The sequence below is a fragment of the Rattus norvegicus genome, chromosome 14 (assembly GCF_021556685.1).
Source record: "Rattus norvegicus strain SHRSP/BbbUtx chromosome 14, alternate assembly SHRSP_T2T, whole genome shotgun sequence".
NCBI lineage: Eukaryota > Metazoa > Chordata > Mammalia > Rodentia > Muridae > Rattus > Rattus norvegicus.
In genome coordinates, this window is record NC_141547.1 from 62,261,719 (window position 1) to 62,280,700 (window position 18,982).

An 18,982-nucleotide genomic window follows, 5' to 3' on the forward strand; every position below is an offset into this window, starting at 1 on the left:
CTTGGAATTCAGGTTTGAAGAATTTTGTCGCCTATGCAAGCTTGCTGTTGTTTTCAACACTCTTTACTTGGCTTTCATTCCTTGAAGCAAGACAGTGTAAAAATGCAAATATTTACTGTGCCCCTCTCTCTACCTGTTGAACAATCTCTGCTTATATTTGCATTTTAGAATTAACAATACCATTTTTTTGTGGTTGGGTTTACTTTATATTTTCATAAGAAGATGCAGGTAATGGGAATGATTTTTTTTTGGCCCAAGGGATGTTATTATTTAATATTTATGCCACAGGGTTACAGTACACAGACTCATAAATAAGGCTGCCGTGACAGATGACAGGGGTTTTGTTTAAACAGATGATCCTGTATACAGGGCACTGCTGGTTAGTGCAGCGCCAGGATTTATGTAGTTGAGCAGTCCATGAAATAGTTCCATTCAGATGATCTGGAAAGTTCCATGCGAGACTCTCAAGGCCTGGCTGGGGGAGGGGCATTTCTTGACAGCTGACAAAATCAGAGTAACAAGTGTAAAAACCTAAAGGCTAACGTGGCAGAGAAGGAAGCTCCATGCTCACCAAGGGGGACTGGGGGTTTGCAAGGATAGATCCAAGAGGGGAAATGATCCAAGAGTCAACAGGAGGGACCAAGGGAGGTGAGCGGTGAGGAGTGGATATGAGAAGATGAGGGAGGCACCTGTCAGGGTCCATGCTTGAGTGCCTCCTTCTGGAGGGTGTGCAGGGGTGGAGGGGGGCAGCGTCTGATAGCAGGATATCAGACACTTGAATGAGCAAGAGAGCCACACATTGCTGACCTAGAGGGGTTTGCCCACCTAAGCTAAAGCTGGTTTCCAGAGGCAGCCTCCATATTCTGTTCTGAGTGGCCAGCCATGTGTTGGTGACTGTGCTGCTCTGGTATGCTTTACCTGAGACACTTGTGGAAGGTGGGGCTTCTACATCTTGGAGACGCCTGGGGCGTGAACTGGGGGAAATGTATAAATCTGTCATGGGGCGGGGACAATGAAGATGTGGTGTGCTATGTATGGGTTCTCCTTGATGAAGGGGTGCTTCCTGGAGAATCTGACTGGTTGGGAGGGAGGTAGAGGCAGGCAGGTGGAGCAGAGTGTCTAGACAGGAGCTGGTGGTGAAAGCCACTTCAGACCTTGAAAGCCATAATGGCGGCTTCCACTGTGCTAAGTCACGTGTGGCCACTGTCCAGTATGAATTAATCTTAGTATGTGAGAGAGTGGCTCTTGTGGTCTCCACTCAGATGAGAGAGGAGTCTCACAGAGGTTAAGCAAGCTGTTGCAGGCCACACAGACAGGCTGAGGTGAAGCCCACATCAACCTCCTTCCCGAGACCCATGCTAGCTCAATTGTCTTCTGGAGTTTGCTTCTGGTAGACCATCCCCCCTTACACAAACGTCCTGTGCATTAGCCGAGCTCCAGCAATTGCCAGCTGCCATGCAACTGTCCAGGATGTGAGGTCATGTCTACAGTAACCTAAGATGGACGGGCCACGGAATAGAAGCAGGATGTTAAAGAGGAAGGCAAACAGAAAGAAAAGTAAATCCAGAAACTGTTTACCATTGGTAAGGGTGAGGTAAAAACTCAGGTGCAGCCTTTGAGCTGCCTTGTGTCCCAAGTAGATGGTGACCGGACAATGGGTGCTACAATGCCAACTTGCTCACGACTTGGTGGTTCATTCCCATTTTCTGTCAGCCTGCTCACAAAGACTGGGATGCAGGTAGCTTTCTGTGCATGCCCTTCTGGAGGAGTCTGTCCCCTGGAGTCAGGGTTCTGAGGAAGGGCACCTCCCTTCTTCATTGGCTGGGACAAAGTAACCTTCAGTGTCAGCCCACAGGAGTTCTGTCCCTGTAGCTAGGATATTGCTAGAGCATGAATAATTGTGACGAGGCCTGAAAGATAGGCTGAGAAGCCATGCCAGGCAGATTGCTGAAAGATGATTCCTGGTCCCAGTGACTGCCACAAAATCCTGAGGTCACCAAAGGTCAAGATGAAGAGAGCCTCCAGAGAGAGTAAGGGCCTCTGAAGCAAACGGTTGGACTGCTTCTGCTGAAGTCGCTGCTGCTGAGAAAGCTCCTCACACAGGACTCACCCTGCACCACAGAGCCTCCTGCTGTGTTCTGACACCATTGGGCTTCCCTTCCTCTCCTTGCCTGGCTAGAACTGCCCCTAGTCCTGCCCTTGACATTGGAGCTTCTGGAAGGCAATTCTGCCAACTGAACTCTTGTCTCCAATGAGTAATTTTTTTTCCTTAAGTGAGAAAATAAATCTCACCGTAGGCAATATGGATGTCAGCTGGATAGCTGAAGTATTCAGAGCGGACATTTGAGCTTGTTAGACAACTAGGGACAAAGAAATAAGAGGACATTAGCAACTTAGATATATAGAGAGATCGTTAGCCGACAGCGACTGTGATAGAGTTCTTGTACCGGAAGCCCTGTTAAGTGTGCACATCCCATCCATTATCATCCAGGATTATTCATTATCCTTTCACAATATCAGCACAGGATGTAAAAAGTTCTTAAAAAAATGTTAAAGACCCTCAGTTACTCAGCTTGTGGAGCTGTGATTGTGGATATTTGGAATTCAGAGGTGATCTCCAAATGTCCTGTTTGTCACTGACATCCCTGTTCGTCCTGACCGTTGCTCTGGACTCCCCCACGCTGTGGTCCCCACCTTTTGTCTCCAGCTTTCACTGCCTGCCAAGAGTGCAGGAGCAATAGGAACTGTGGTAGAGAAGAAATAAAGGACCCAAGCAATTCTCCCAGATGATGGATAGGCTGGAGCAAACCATAAATAGTCCAAAGTGAATTTAGTTACTCTTTCTATTGGCTTGTCCTGTCCCTCAGAGGGAGGATCTGAGGGAAGAGGTTGAGGAATTGCTGACAGGGTTGTGCCTTGGCAGCTCCTGCCTTCTGTCTTCACCCAGAGAATGGGTTACTCATGCTGGAGTGTATACCCAGGCCCATGTGTCTCTGTGTGACATACTGTCTCTTCCCTGAAAAATGTGGAACAGATTGACCAGAGGGAGTCTTGGTCCTTCCCTTTAAAAGATGAGATGCTGGTGTCTCCAGGTCTCCTTGCCTTAAAACAAAGAGTGGAGACAGGAAGCGGGCTGAGAATACTGTTCGGGGGTGCTTCTGGAAGACAAGAGAGACTGTGCTAGAAAGTGGGATGGGGAGGTAGGCTGCACCTGCCACAGTGCCCAGCACATAGTAGGCCTCCAATCTACTTTATTTAGAAACCAAACCAACCCTCATTCGTCCTTATAGGGTGTAAGCTAGAGTGAAAGTGCATGCTAACTAGTATTGAGGGTCTCTGACACAAGCAGAAATATTGATCACTGTTGGGATGGTGAGTCTCTGGTCAGCTCTGACTGGGAAGGGGCTGAGCTTGATGGGAAATGTCTCCCCAGACGTATCTTGATGGTGAAGGCTATGTTGACATCATTGTCCGGTCTGCATAATTGCATGCTTTGTGGGCATCAAGGGAAGTTTTGCTTATTTACTCAGCAGAAATGGAACAAAATGGGACCTTTAAGCCAATGCAATTGCTTTTTTGACCGTGGAAAGTTTGATCCAGCCAGTTTGGAGAGAGAGTGCTCTGGAGCCAAAGTCTTAGGTGATGGATGGAGTGGCCAGCAGGAGAAAAACAGCCGTGGTTATTGTTTGCGTATCTGACCTGCTCCCACACACTGGTAAGTGTAAATGAACTTCCCATGCAGAGAGTGAATGATTTTAGATTCTCCAACCCCTGCCCATTCCTTCAATACTCAGTGGACCATGTAGAGAAGAAAGCTGGTCTCCCAGCTCTGTGGAACAGGGCTATTCAAACAGACTCACTCCTCATTGATTTGTTTAAAGGAATCAAATGCACTCATCCTAAAAGAAGTTTAGGCCATGTGGATAGTTTTGCTTTGTTGCTGTTGTTTTGTTTTGTTTTTTAAAAATCCGGAAGATCTATGGGCTCATCTGTCCTTGATGCCCAGGCTGAATCAATGAGTTAAGGTTTCTAACTTGGGTTCTTCTATTATGAACACACATTCATAATAGAACCGATCTATTCCATTTTCTAAAAATATTACAGTACTCAATTACAAAGGCAAAACAGTTTATGTTTTGTGACAGCGCATGACATTCTTAAATTTGACTTTGATTGGGGCTCCCTTCTGCCGGAACCAGTCATCTGAGGGCTCTGGAGTCTTTCCCCGGTCCCGAGTGAACAGAGCAATTCTTTAGTTTATGGAGTGGAACATTGATATGGTCGCTTAAACAGCATGATATGAAAGGGACCAGAATTTCCCCTTCCCACCCTGAATGCCTAGCTTAGAGCTGCAGTGCATTTGAGGTTTGTGTGTTTTTGTTGGTGGTAGTGGTCCCTCCCCAACCCCCCACATTATCTCAGAAGCCTAGAATACAAGTTCAGAGATGTGGCACTGCCATGATCAACAAGAATGAACCTGTCAGATGAATCAGAATCCAGCAGGGTAAGGGGCATGAGTGGAAAGTTTTTTAATAATAATAATTTTAAAAAGGCTTTAAAAGTTTCTAGAGGCATGGAGAAATTTCAGGATGTAGGCTGGTCGTCTGAAAGATCAGGAGGGAGGAAAAAGCTGGGAGAAGTCTATCCCAACTGGTCCAATTGGTGCCACCTTCTAGAACCTCTCAGGTCTTAGCTCAAGGCTTGTTCCTTGGCCTGGCAATGCTGATGGAAAGAGGGAGCCAGGGAGGCTTCGTGGGGAGTAGGCTGATGGTCATCCTTTATGGGAGAAGTTGGAACAGTAAGGACGGACAGTGCACTCTCAAGTTTGGATCAGCTGTTTGGGTTTCTAGGTACCTTCGAGGGCTGTGAGGCAGGAGATTGACCATCCAAACACCTGGTGGATCCTCTTTCCTAATGCTTTATTTTTTTCCAAGGGACATACTAAATCCCACCATATACCAAGGTCTCTTTCAGAATCTGGAGATGTGACAAGGATATAGGCTCTGGCCTTGGAGTTTCTAGACCTAGGGAAGTGCGGGCAGCCCTTTTAGTCTATGTTAATGCAACCTGGCACAAGAAAATACCTATGACGCCTGGACCCGTGTCACACCCGAAGCTGGAACTCTTCAAGTTAATTGCCTTATTTTCCTGGCAGGAAACAGCTGACAACCACACACATGGCCTGAGCCAGGAAATCAGCTTTGGCTTAATCAATATTTAGAGTGTGATGTGTTACTAATCGGTGTTGGTTTTGTACATAGCAGAGGTAGCTGCAGCTCATGGTGTAGCAGCTGCCCTCTGGGCCTGCTCCCTCCTGGGAGAAGCCAGCTTGCTTCGTTGTGGATGTGTCCCAAAGACTAGAGATCCTAAGGGCTGCTCAAAGGCCTTAGGCCAATGCTGTGCACACCACACGTGGGGTGATTTTAGGACCAGCGTATCCCTATTACATTACAGAGATGCCGCCCTCTTCCTGCAGTCCTGTTTATGCTGCAGCCACCACGAGACTTCTCCTACTTCTCAAATGAGCTGCCTCGCTGCCCAGCCTAGCATCAGGTTCTCATCCAATTTGAATCTTTACTAAAAGAAACAATAGCAGGATGTCAACACCTACCACTCGGGTGCCTTAGAGAACACAGCCAGGCCCCATCAGGTCACTGTTCCTGTGTCTTTCATCCTGTGTCTCCCACAGCAACTCCATACAGAGCTCAGCTTCTATCACTCTGTGTTTCAGAACTCCACCTAGAAAAAAGCTTGATGTTGTTGAACAGTGGTTGGCAAACTACGGGCCAGCCCAGACAGTGTGCCTGTTTGCGAACAGAAGTTGTGTGGTACAACAACCTCCTTCAGTCATATGTAATCCTGTTGACTGTTTTCCCACCACAAAGGAGTGCAAGTGGCCAGAGATACCCAAGATGAGTCAGACTTCACATCCCATGGCTTCTAAATCCTGAAGTTCAACCAATCAAGGATCAAAAATATTGAACGAACGATTGCGTCTGTACTGGCAGATGCTTCCTCGTTATTTTTTCTGGAACAGCATAATATAACAGCTATACACAGAACATTTATGTGACGTAAGTCACCTAGAGATCATTTACAATATATAGGAAGAGGGTCAGAAAGATGACTTGACCAGTAAAATGCTTGCCTTATAAACACAAAGCACCCAGAACGCATGTTAAAAAAAAAAAAGTTGAGCATTGAGCCGACATAGTAGCACACACCTTTAATTCCAGTACTCAGGAGGCAGAGGTAGGCAGATCTCTGAGTTCAAGACCACGCATTTGAAGCTAGCCAGAGCAACATACTTAGACCTTATTTCAAAAAAACAGATGACCAAATAAGACCAGATGAATGTGATGGTGTTTATTTTTATCGCCAGTCCTGGGGAAGTGGAGGCAGGGGGATCCCTGGGACTGTCTGGCTGAGCTTATTTGGTACGTTTCAAACCAATGAAAGACCCTGTCTCAAAACCTCAAAACAACACCACTCTCTGAACAAAACATCTAAACAAACAAAGAAAATTAGGGTGGACAACAGCAAACGTCATCCTCTAGCCATCATATGTGCATGCACACACATGTGCTCCTGTTACACACACAGTTCTACACAGTTACCCTGTACTGTGTAAGGCACCTGAGCATCCACAGACGTTAGTATTGTTTGGGGGATCCAGAAACCAATGCCTTTCAGAGACGGAGAGATGAGTGCTTTCTTACCATTTAGCCTTAAGAAAAAGAACAAGTTCAATGACCTCAAATCTCGAATAGCACGATCCCTAGAACAGTTCGAGCTACGTCTGTAATTTTACATTCAGTAGTTGCCACATTGAAAAAGTAAACAAGAACAGGTATGATTCATTTTAATACATTTCATTTAATCTGAAGTATCCAAATATTATCATTTTGACGTGCAATCAATGTAAAAACCATTAATAAGATACTTCGCAGCCTTTTGTTAAATAACAAAGCTTTGAGATTCAGGGTATGTTTTACACGTCCAGCATGACACAAGTGTCTGCTCTGCCTCCTGACTATCACAGTGGAGAACATATGTGTCGAATCTGCATTCTCTCCGTTTGCTTTTGCTGACTCTCAGGGCTTAGAACCAGAGGAAAATACAATAATCTTCATACGAGTATCCAGGCATTTTCTTTTGAAACGGAATTTGGAAGCAAGGCCCCGGAGAGGTGTGGGGTGAGGTGTGACTCCACCTCCGTCAGCCACAATGTGACGAGTGTAACGCGCTGGGCAAACTGTGGCACTCTGCCCTTATTAATGCAGGAAAGTGTGACGGGCGCATTTTCAAGCAATCAGATGTAAAATAATGAACAGGCTTATTAAGAACCACACTTCGCAGGGGAATCAAATGGCTTTCCCCCTGCTTTTCTGTTCAAAGGAGAGCTCTCTCCTTTCAGCATTGAAAATGTGCTGGGGAAAAAAATAATAAAATAAAAGCAAGAAAACTGGGCCTGGGTGAGTCTTTCAGAAGGTTTGGAAAGAATGGGAACCAGTGTTATTCTCTGGAAGAGAACATTGCTGTGGTATGCGCTGTACCAAGGTGGGCTCTGGACTCTGTGTTTGCCCGGCCTTAAGAAGTGAAAGGTTCTTGCATGGATTCCTATGGGCAAGCATCTGGGGCATCACCCAAGCATAAGATGCGCTGGCCAACTGTCTGCTGGCTTTGGGGAAATTATGTTTGAATGTTGAATGAATGCATTCTTCCTGTGGACCAACACTGGAGTCATCTATTTGTGCAAAAGGAGGATGCAGCACAGAGTTCCCAGGCAGCCATGAATCTGTCTAGCCATGATGTGCTTTGGGGTGGGCATTGTGTCAGTGGTGGGTGTGTGAAGGTGAAGAAAAAGAGTCTGTCTCCTGGGTCAGCTCTGCTAGCCCATCAGTGGGGAGACATGACCGATGCAGATGCTTGCTGTTTCCTCGTCTGCAAAGTGAAGAAGAGGGCCAGCCATTACTGATGGCTCCTGCTCCTTCCAACTATAAGATTATTTGTAATGTGTGTTTCCTCCCTGTAATTTAGTGGTATGGATGAGAGCAGAAAGCAATTAATCCTCTTCCAGAGGGGTGGACAGTTGGAGCTGTTCACACCCCTTACAGATTTCGTCCCCCTGGTTGCCCATGCTGCATGTAAAGGAAGAGTCAGCCCTACCACTCCCTTTTTGCCATTTGTGGAAACTGACACTTTCCTCTCTTAGGATGGTTGCTCTCCACTCTGAATATTCATGTGGTCTAGAATGCAAACTATGATGATATAGCCACACATATCTGCTCCCTACACTGTCTTCTGGCCACCTCGTCCTTCCACATTCCACAGCGACAACTAATCCTATGTGTATTCAAGTGATTTTGTTTTTAAACGGAACGACGCATGCATGCATGTGCTCGTGTGTGCATGTGTGTGCATGTATGCATGCGTGCACGTGTGTGCTTTGCAACCCAGTATGGTATTTATGAACCCTCTCAAAAAATGGCAAGAATAACAAAAGTTACAAACCCAAAACAGCCTTCAGAGATAGTCCCGTCGTCTGTATATAAAGATGTCGAGTCGTTGTGTGGATGTAGAGTACTCTGGAACCGGAAGTACTTCATTTACGTAAGCAGTGGACACGTACACATTTTATCTTCCACTGTGACAGATAGTGCTGACATGAGAAGCCTGTACTTACCCCCTTGCCCACAGATTTCAGACATTTGTAGGATAAGATCCTACAGGTGGGATGTTGGGCCAGGCAATGATTGCATTTCCTCTTGGGTAGGTGTTGCCTGATTGCCTTGCAGAAACAACCAGCAGAGTACATGTGCCTCCCCACGCTGCAGCCGGCAGAACCTGAAATCTAACCTTGATCTTGAGAGTCTAGTAGGTTGAAAATGCCATCTCTGTGTGGCTTTAATCTGCTTTTCTGTCCCCGTGAGTGGAGCCATCCTCATCACTGAGTTATGAGCAGCTCATATTTCTGTTGAACAGTTCCCCTAACCCTCGTGCATTAAATCCAGAAGAAAGCACCACCCCCTTCTCAGAAACCTGCAGAGGGGAGTGCTCCAGCTCTGGTCTGGCACTCACCGTTCCCAGAGCCAGACTCGCTCTTCCTTTGTTTTCGTCTCAGGTTCTCTTGCCTGCTTGCGTCTTTGCCATTGTTCTAGTCTCTGGCCAAACCATACATGTTGCTTTCTCCTCAACGTTCGGATTCTTTGCTTCGTTCCCCGATTTGATTTTGCTGTTCCTATTACGTTCAGCCTCTCCCTTGCATTGTCTCCTGGAGAACCTCTTCCACCCTACAAAGCCCAAATGGAATCCTTCTAAGCCCGATCTAGACCACCCACTCCATTGTGCTTGAGTTGGTGATCTGGATTAGGCTTGATTACCATTTGATTGGCACACTGGACATGTTCGCTTTGCTCTTTTTTTTTTTTTGAAAACAACTATTGACAGGTTTGTTTCCCTGATACAAGACGTCAATTCTCATCCACCTTTGCTCCTACGTGGCTCTAAACTACAATGAAAAAGTGAAGAAGAACCCCCTTCTCTTTCTTTGTAAGACCAGAGTAGCTTTAAAGGTCTACAAAAAATATTTGTTTTGCTTGTGTGTGTGTGTGTGTGTGTGTGTGTGTGTGTGTGTGTGTGTGTGTGTGTGTGCACGTAGGTTCCAGGATTGATCTCCGGTCGTCAGGCAGAAAGGGCCTCTACCCAGTGAGCAATCTTGCCTCCCCTTTCTCACTTTGGAAACAAGGTCTCACTCTGTGCCCAAGTCTGGAGTTCATCATGTAGAACATGTCGGTCTCGAACTTGGCAAAATCTTGCTGTTTTCTGCCTCCGGAGTGGTGGGATTGGAGACATTCGTAATCAAAGCTGGCAGGTGAAATGACCTCTGCTGTGAGACAGTCTTCATTTACACAGCTGACTGTTTTGAAGGGTGGGGTTCAGTAGGGTTACATAAGCTCACATTGTGCACAGCTGCTACTCTTCTCATCACCGGACGAAACTCTCACATCAGCCACTCATCCCCTACACACACACACACACACACACACACACACACACACACACTCATGCACACCTTGTTGATTCCTCCTTTATTTTGTCTCCATGAGTCTGACTCCTCCACCTTCTCCTGTAAGTGCCCCATACAGCGCTTCCTGCTTCGTGCTTGGCTTCTTTCATTTAGCTTATCTTTAAGGTCCACCCATTTTATAGAATCGCAGAGTCCCATGCCACTGTAGTATGCATAGGCCACCCTGTTCTTCTCATCACTGATGAACACGAGAGCTGCTTTCGGCTATCTCAGTGTGGCTGTGAATATCAGCATCTAGTTATTTCCTCAAGTTCTTGCTTTCAACCTTTTGGGCTATGTTTGTAAGAAGAATCATGGGATCAGACCACGTGGTTCTTACATTTTTTAATTTAAAAACAGAAGAGGCTTGAATCTTTACCGTAAAGGCTCTATCATTTTACCCTGCCACCTTCAGTGCACAAGGATTACAGTTTCTCCGAGGGCTCACCCATGGTTGCCTTCTAGGCTTTTTTTTTCTTCCTATTGTTTCTTTTCTTTCAATCATAGCCATCAAAATGGGTGTGAAGTGGTCACAGTGACCTTGCTCTGGACACCTGAATCACAAAGTCATGTCAAGAAGGGCTCAGCTAGTCATAGTTCATTACCTCAGGCTAACAGCACTGCCTAGATTTTTGTAACCAAGCTCCTCAGATGTCTGGAAAGAAATGCACAGAGTGAGAGGACTTGAAGAAACAACCAACTGGGCACACTGCTAACATCTTCCTTGGCACTTGTCCCATCATGCATGGTGAAAGAACAGGACCAAGCAGCTGTGGTCCAAGCTTGCCTGTGTGGAGCAGCAGAGACCTCCTGCTGGGCCATTTGCAGGCTAGGAGGCTTGCAGGCTTGCCCTGGCTTCACTCTTACAGGAGATAAATATGCCAGACTGGCCTTCTTTTTATGTTCCCTGGTGATGCCCTTTCAACTTCTCTCCAGCCCTTTGATTGGCAGTGTCTGGCCACCATTTGAAGTAGTTTGTCCATGTCTGAAGCCAGCTTGCCTCTTTCATTTTAAGACAGGTTCCTTTCCCTGTTATTTCTGCCGGGGACCAGCCTCACCCTTTGGAAGCCAGCTCTGGAATGATTGGCATATAGCTTTGAAAGCCACATTTTGATCAGTAGATGTTCCTGACCTAGGGAGAGACTTCGGCATGGCCCAGTCTTCATTTGTGTGTGCTGGTTTTTCTCCAGTCTAATGGTCGCGTGTTTGACATCTCTTACTGTCTGCATTCATTGCCTTTACATAGATCTGTAGTTTTTAATGCCAAGAAAATAGCAATTTGTGCACGCGTTAATAGGATAATGTTTTAAAACATTGTGTGTTACCCTTTCGCTCCTTTTCAGAATTTTGTGCCATCTTTGGGCAGGCAGACTTCCCTGACGACATCGGTGCTGCCCAGAACAGAACAGAGCACAACGTACACAGACTTTATTTATTTTACTGCCTTTGAAGGGAGCGTGCGCAATGTCTCTGAAGTCTCTGTGGAGTATTTATGCTCCCAGCCTTGTGTTGTCAATTTGGAAGCGGTTGTGTCATCCGAGTTCAGAAGTAGCATTCCCGTGTACAAAAAGAGGTGGAGGAATGAGAAGCATCTTCACACCAGCAGGACACAGATAGTACACGTGAAGTTTCCGAGCATTATGGTGTACAGGGATGACTACCTGATCAGACACCCCATCTCGGTGTCCCCAGTGATTCTCCGAGCCTGGATCACTCACTGGCACAGTGGCGGGGGCTTGAACGTGCGAGGGGAGGAGAATTTGCTGCACGCAGTAGCCAAGAATTACACCCTGCTGCAGACGGTCCCGCCTTTCGAACGGCCTTTCAAAGATCATCAGGTGTGCCTGGAGTGGAACATGGACTATCTCTGGAGTCTCTGGGCCAATAGGATCCCACAGTGTCCTCTGGAAAGTGGTAGGTCACTGCCTCACGGCACAGCACATTCTTGTGTGTGGAGATTGCCGGATGTCATCGCATGACAGCAGGTGCAAGGTCCTTCTGTAAATTACGTGTGTGTGTGTGTGTGTGTGTGTGTGTGTGTGTCTGTCTGTCTGTCTGTCTGTCTGTCCCGTTGACATCAGAGCACAATTTGCGTGAGTCATTCCTCTTTCTTCCTGTCAGTCTGAGGGATAGAACTCAGGTCAGGCTTCGCCAAAAGCACCTTTACCCACTGAGCTGCCGTGCTGGGCCCAGGAGCAAATTCTTAAGTTAGCATCAGGAAGACAAGGGAAACGGAGAGGTCTATTGTGTCTGTCATTTTAGATTTGGAAACAAAAAGGAGCGAAATAAAAAAAAATGAAAGAAAAGAGGAAGATTAAGGGAGAATAGTGAGAAAGATGAAAGACACAAAGGAATCAAGGGGCTGTGGAGGGAACCTCCGAGAGAGCTTAAGAGCTGCTTAGAAACAATAAAGCCTCTGAAGGGGCACTGGCTCCCTAGCAAGAGGGAGGCTGTGCCTCAGGGTAGTAACTTGTGGCTGGGGCCTACCAGCTCTGCTGCTTCTGAGTCTGAAGCCAGCCTAGCCTCTGTTTCCTTAATCTTTAAAACAGGCTAACGGATCCTTCCCTCAGAACAAAGTAGTGAATACTGAACGAGCTGCAGTTGCCTCACAGGTCATCAGCCCTCAGCCCAAGCTTCCACACTGAAGGGAGAGTCTAAATTCTGCAATTTTATCCTAAATGTGGCAATAGCCTACACAGGATCCATACAGAGGCTCCGGGGGCATTCCACGGCCCCTACATATCAGTGCCGGAGACCTATAAAGTAGGTCCAGAGTTCTCCCACGGGAGGAGAGGCACCGGCTCTGGGGGTGCTGAGTGCCTGCCAGTTCTCCTCACCTCACTTGGAGAGTCATCATGGTTCCCAGACCCCCACCCCCCAGGTCAAGTATTATTTCCACCCATGAACAGTTGCAACAGAATCATCTGGTGTTTTTGCTTTAAACACAATATTCTTCCCCTACCGAGGATTGGAATGGACTCAGCGTTTGAAATGGATTCTGATGTACCCAATAATTTCAATCTCTGGGCTAGGGGTGGGACTGTGGATAGGACTTTGATCTTGTTTTGACTATGGCCCAACTCCCAGGCTGGCTTGGAAGGTACAGGAATTCCACAGCCGGTGACAATGGACCTTTCCACAGTCAGTTTCTCAGACCAGGTCTTTTTAGATCTGGCATGGGAGGTGACTTAAGGACATCACCCCATCCATGCTCTGCCTCTAGAGACATGCTTTTTCTCAGCTTTGGGATAGGGGAAACAGTGGTTGTGGTAATTCCTTAGTAGGTCCCAAAGTGGCTTCGTGTGTGTGTGTGTGTGTGTGTGTGTGTGTGTGTGTGTCCATATAGGCCCATAGTTCTTGCTGCATACATTAAACATTTGGCATCTTGAAAGCTCTTTATTTGACTCTAATTGTAGAGCCACTAGAAGTTATAAAAATGGTAGAGAAAGTCCTTTGTGCATGGCCCAGCTTTTCCCACTGTTACTGCATCCAGTAATCACAGCACACTATTAAAACTAGGGAACAAATGCCACTGTATACTGTTATCTGTGGACTAGATTCGGGCTTCATAGTGTTTGCATTTGCTTGTGGGGTGTGTGTGTGTGTGTGTGTGTGTGTGTGTGTGTGTGAGAGAGAGAGAGAGAGAGAGAGAGAGAGAGAGAGAGAGAAAGAGAGAGAGAATAATTGTGGGAAGAGCTAGGTAATTAAATGTCTGGAATACGGGAACTATGTATACATAGGTGTGCCATTCTCCTCCAGGCAGAGCTGCCATGTTAACACCTGTCTGAGCCTTGCACGGGGATCCCTGATTTGTCGAGCAGAAGAGAGCAGTGCAAGGCACATGCACACATAGTGTTGCTTTGCCTCTGACTTCATCAGGCTTAATGATTTCATTTCATGTTTTGAAAATGTATATCTTTCTCATTGAAAAAAATGACCAAATTGCAAGTGGGGTGTCTTGAAACGAAATCATTTATAAACTGGCTCGTTCTCAGGGTGCCCTGAAAACGGGAGCTGCCTTCTCTTTCTTCTGTTGTTCCTTGCCCGGGAATGGCACAGTGGGAAATTTCTACCTGCCTTCTTGAGAACATTACTTTTGGTGTGAGGACCAATCTAATCAAATCACAGCACACAAGAAAACCTTTCTTAGGAGTTAAAAATCACAGAAAATGGAAGGGGGAGCTTTTTGCACTCTCAAACCAGCTCTGCACCTGTAACTATGATTTGTTTATCAAAATGAGACCATTTTCCCTCTCTGTAAAAGAGAAGTCACCTGAGTGAGTGCAGCAGGCTGTGGGGCGTGTTGTGACTTTTGTTCTGGATGGGGTTGTGGGCTGGCAGGAACTAGACGGAGACCTGGTTCCTCACAGAGCCCTTCGTACTTTTGCTTCCAGGCAAAGACAGTTGAGGATATCAGGAGAGCCCAGCTGAGCTTCAGGGGTACCTGTTAGGTCTGGGCCCCTTTGTAAAGTGCAGCCCCATTGAGACAGGGCTTGGGAAATGCTTTTTGAGTCAAGCATCTCACTCACATCCTATATGGTCCTGCCTCTGTAGCCCTGTCTGGCTTCATCTTTTTTTGTTATATATGAAAAGGCTCGATCTCCTCTCGCCTGCGTTTTCCAGGAGAATGGTTGAAGTCCTCTCTATTGCCAGATTAGCTTATGTTCCAGGGTAGGACTGAGTACCTCAGGAAAGGCCCAGGTCAGGCCACTGATTTGACTATTGGAGAACAACTGGCAAGTTTAAGCCCAACCCAGATCCAAAGTCAACAGCTTTCAGATACAGTGTACCAAGACTCTGGCATGTGCCCTTCTGCATACCTGCCCCTGTTGTGTTCTGGCCATGGGGCCATAGGTGGTTGAGCAAGCAGCCCCTGTGGCTCCCCCGATAGCTGTCTCTTTCCTAGGGGAAGGGAAGGGGCCTCATCCCTTAGGTCTAGTCTGTGTCTGACTCATTCCTGAACTCACTAAAACGCAGGGTGGGAGGGGCTGGAGTTAACATTCCTGGGCCGCCCTCAGAACCTCTTCCTTGTCACACCCTCAGGAGAGATTCTGCCAGTGCTGTTGGCTACAGTCGAAGCTGTATATGCTATGTGTTCAATCCCTCTTTGCCACGTGTACCGTTGGCACCCTTGTCTAAGTCACCACCCTCCTGGACTTTGACCACAGCCTCGTAGTGGCTTTCCAGCTTCACCCTTGCCTCCTCTCTCTCACTCTCCTGGGAGTCTGTGTAGTGTAGGCTGGCCACCTCATTCCCCCTTTGAACCTCCTCACTTTGCTGCTTGGGACCCAGCTATGCTGTCATATAGCTGTCGCTGGCTCCATCTCCTAGTCACCCGAGTCTGCTGACTTCTACCTAAATGGGCCACATTCAGCCCCACTTTGGGACATTTGACTGATTGCTGCCACCTAAAATGCTCATCTCCAGACCTCTACTCAGTTTGCCTCCTTCATCCCTTCACTCAAATGCCCTCCTCCACGGCCGCCTGGTCTGAGATAGTGATTTTGCCCACTGTTATCTTTTTTGTCTCCTCCATAGGCCATAACCACTGGATGCTGTAATTAAATAGCCATGGTTTCTGATTTCCTGTAGACCATTATAATGCAAACTCCTTGAGCTGTGTTCCAGTGGGGACCGTACTATGACAACACACTATGACCTAACCCCTGTTGCCACATGGGGTGGAGGACAGGGAGCTGTGGAGCTGGCCATGAATCTTCCCTTGGCCCTCTGCACACAGAGCCACTGGCCATAGCTTCCCAGATGGCATATGGCACTGGCTGAAGCTGCAGAGTTCCAGTCACTTCTCTTGCAAACACTCATGACTCAGCTCTGCCTTAGTAGGTTGAGTCTGACACCCCCACTTTTAGGTCCTTTGACCTAGAATGCTTATTGTCCTACACTGTCCCGACCAGAGCCACCACCTCCATCAGCAGGTAGCCTTACCTCCTGCCACCTTCCATGTGTCCCTGCTGAAATCCTCCCTAAACTTTGACTGTCAGTCCATATTGCCATCTCCCCTTGTCCCAACCACAAATACATGTGTGTTCATGAGCATGTTTTATTTCCACAATCAGAAATTGCCTCTCTGACCTCTAGCTTCCCAGGCCCTCTGTGTGTACCTCTCCTGGGATGTGCACTGTGTTCAGCTAAATGAAGTGAAGATTAACAGAGCCTCTTCCAACCAAATCTGGGAATTCACGGGTGGAGACCTAGTCCCTCTCTTTAAGGTGGGTGTGTGGGAGACAAACATGGCTATGGCACAGTCACAGCCACTCTCTATTTTCAAGTCCTTGCCATGTGCCAGACACCGTGGGAAGAGTTTAGTTACTCTACCCAACACTGCCTTCTAAACTTGCAATTGGGAGTAGACTTGGGGAGTAGAATTGGGGAGTAGACTTGGGGAATAGACTTAGGGAGTAGACTTGGGGAATAGACTTGGGGAATAGACTTGGGGAGTAGACTTGGGGAATAGACTTGGAGAATAGACTTAGGGAGTAGACTTGGGGCATAGACTTGGGGAGTGGACTTGGGGAAGTAGAATGATCCATCTCAGGTCACACAACTGTGAACTCCGGAGCTGGTGTTTAAGGCTGGATCATCTCGCCTTCCAAACATCATATTTAGCCATCGGGTTAGACAGTTGCCTGGGGTTATAAAGCTCATTATTTATTATTTATTTATTCCATGACATTCATGTAGGACTAAGCTACTATAGGTGCCTCACTGGGCTTTGTCACAGAGGAGGTGACATTTGGACAGAGACCTGATGGCTAAGCAAAGTCTCCATTCACAGTCAGAAGAATGGAGATCAAGATCTCAGAAAGGCAGAAAGGACAGAGGGAGCTATGGCGCTGTGTTGGAGAGGGGGTTGCGTGGCATAGCCTCCATGTGCTGGATGGCAGTCAGGCTGTGTACCGCCTTCTTGCGGCAGGAAGTTAAGAGGGTTCTGAGGCCCAATTTGCACTGATGAGAAAGGTTATGTCAACTGACTGCCCGAACCCTCTCTGGGATGAAGATGCAGACTGGCAGGTTCTTGATATGTGTTTGAAGTCCTTTTCTTGCTCTTGAAGGCAGAATGTCCAGTGTGAGTGAAGTTATTCAGGACCACACTGTGAAGATTTTCAAGCACCACACTCACAGTAGTGACCATTCTGCCCTCATGTCTTATCACAATGGGCGTCTGATAAGAAACTCCTGAGGGATCATGGGTGATATTTAAAATTACAGTTATCTATGTATTTGGCACACGTGTGGGGGGGCATACACATGCCAAGTTGTGTGTGTATGGAGGTCAGAGAAAAACCTGAAGGGGGAATCGACTCCCTCCTTCACCACGTGGATTCCAGGGTTCAAACTCTCGGCTGCAAGCACCTTTTTCTCCTGAGCCATCTTGCCACTTCAAAGTATGGTTTCTTATAGCAAAATTCCATTACAATAAGACAACTGAAATTAAAGTCCTAACTTGGATCCAGGCTTGACTTGTCTTTGTGGGAAAAAACAAAATGGACTCCCAGACAAACTGTATATGCAACAGGATTATTCAGGCCAGTGCCGTGATGATCCATTTCTAATTATTAACTATATATTTCAACTTAAAAGAACCCCACAGACTCAGGCCCCCTATCCCCAGTTAATCACAGTGGTCTGAGGTTCCCGGTAACAACACTAATTAGTAGTTCGCATCAGCATTGCCCTTTACAATGAACAGAACACTTTTTCCAGGCACATTGTCTCGCTTAATCCTTCTAACAATCTCAAGGGAAAGACAGTATTATTCTCATCCTCCTCTTAATGAAGGGGAAAACGGAGGCTCAGGGAGATTATTTAACTGGAGTCCAAACCTCCGTTCTTTCGGCTTGGCTACGCCGCCTCTCTGAGATATGCTAATACAGCCCTAACCCAGGTTCTAAATTAGAAAGGAGACTTTTTTTAAAGTTGAATTTTTATCGATGTGAATCATGTTTCCTTCACCCACTGGACTCTGTCTCTTTGAAGCGATTGGGCTGAGCTGAACAGCCTCAGAGGCCCGGGGTGGGGAGGCCAGTGGATACAGCTGGCTTCTTCTCTCTGCCTGCATAGAAATATTCAGAGCCTTTGTTCTTGTCTTCCTTAGCTGCAAAGGTAAAAAATTCAAATCGTGTAAAAAAGGTTTAGCGGGAAGGAGAAGTTCCACCCACCCCAGTCTTCTGGTCCTTTTCCCAGAAGCAAACTCAGTACAAGCATTTCTTGTTTCTCCTTCCAGAATAATCCTCTGCACATGGAAGCCTTAAGTTTAGCCCCTTGTCTCCACAAGCAAATGATAGCCAGGAGCGATTCTGCCTCACACTAATCAGCGACACAGCGTTTTCTCCGTAAGGACATGCTGCTTGGCTCGTTCTTTCTGACAGACCCTTAGCAGCCGGTTGCCTGATGGTCCATCACTATTTAACCTGTCTTCTTGGATGGGAGGCAGGTCAAGTGTGTGTGTGTGTGTGTGTGTGTGTGTGTGTGTGTGTGTGTGTGTGTGTGTGTGTTTGTTTGTTTGTTCTCATGTATTTGGGGGTGCACATGTGGAGGTCAGAGGTCAAAGGTCAGAGGTAGGTTTCTATTACTCTCACGAGCCTGTTGATTTGGCTTGATATGCTGGCCTAGCAATCTCCTGGCTTCCTTCTGTCTTCATCTGTCAGCCCTGTGATTACGGTGAAGGAGGCTATGCTGAGCTATTTTTGCATAGGTGTTGGGGATCTGCTTATATAGGAAGCAGCTTACACACCAAGCATCCCTAGTCTCCATGAAGGTCTTTTCTCTCTTTTGCCTCTGACAGTGTTCCTTCTCTGAACATCCTTAAGGGAATCTTTGCATATATGTATGTTTGGAAGGAAGAGTTCCAAGGACCGGAGCCTATACTCCCAGGACTCCTGAGAGTGCAGA

General features: G+C 46.9%; 1 protein-coding gene across 5 annotated transcripts in view; it reads left to right on the forward strand.

Annotated features, from left to right (window-relative positions):
- Sel1l3 (SEL1L family member 3) overlaps nt 1–18,982 on the forward strand; it is a 107,167-nt gene that overhangs the window by 1,404 nt on the left and 86,781 nt on the right. For all 5 annotated transcript variants that reach the window (XR_015636708.1, XR_015636709.1, XR_015636710.1 and 2 more), the window contains 1 exon segment: nt 11,413–11,983. Coding sequence is in view for 2 of the 5 variants with exons in the window: in NM_001427327.1 (NP_001414256.1) it covers nt 11,413–11,983 (571 nt within the window). In the remaining 3 variants the exon portion in view is untranslated.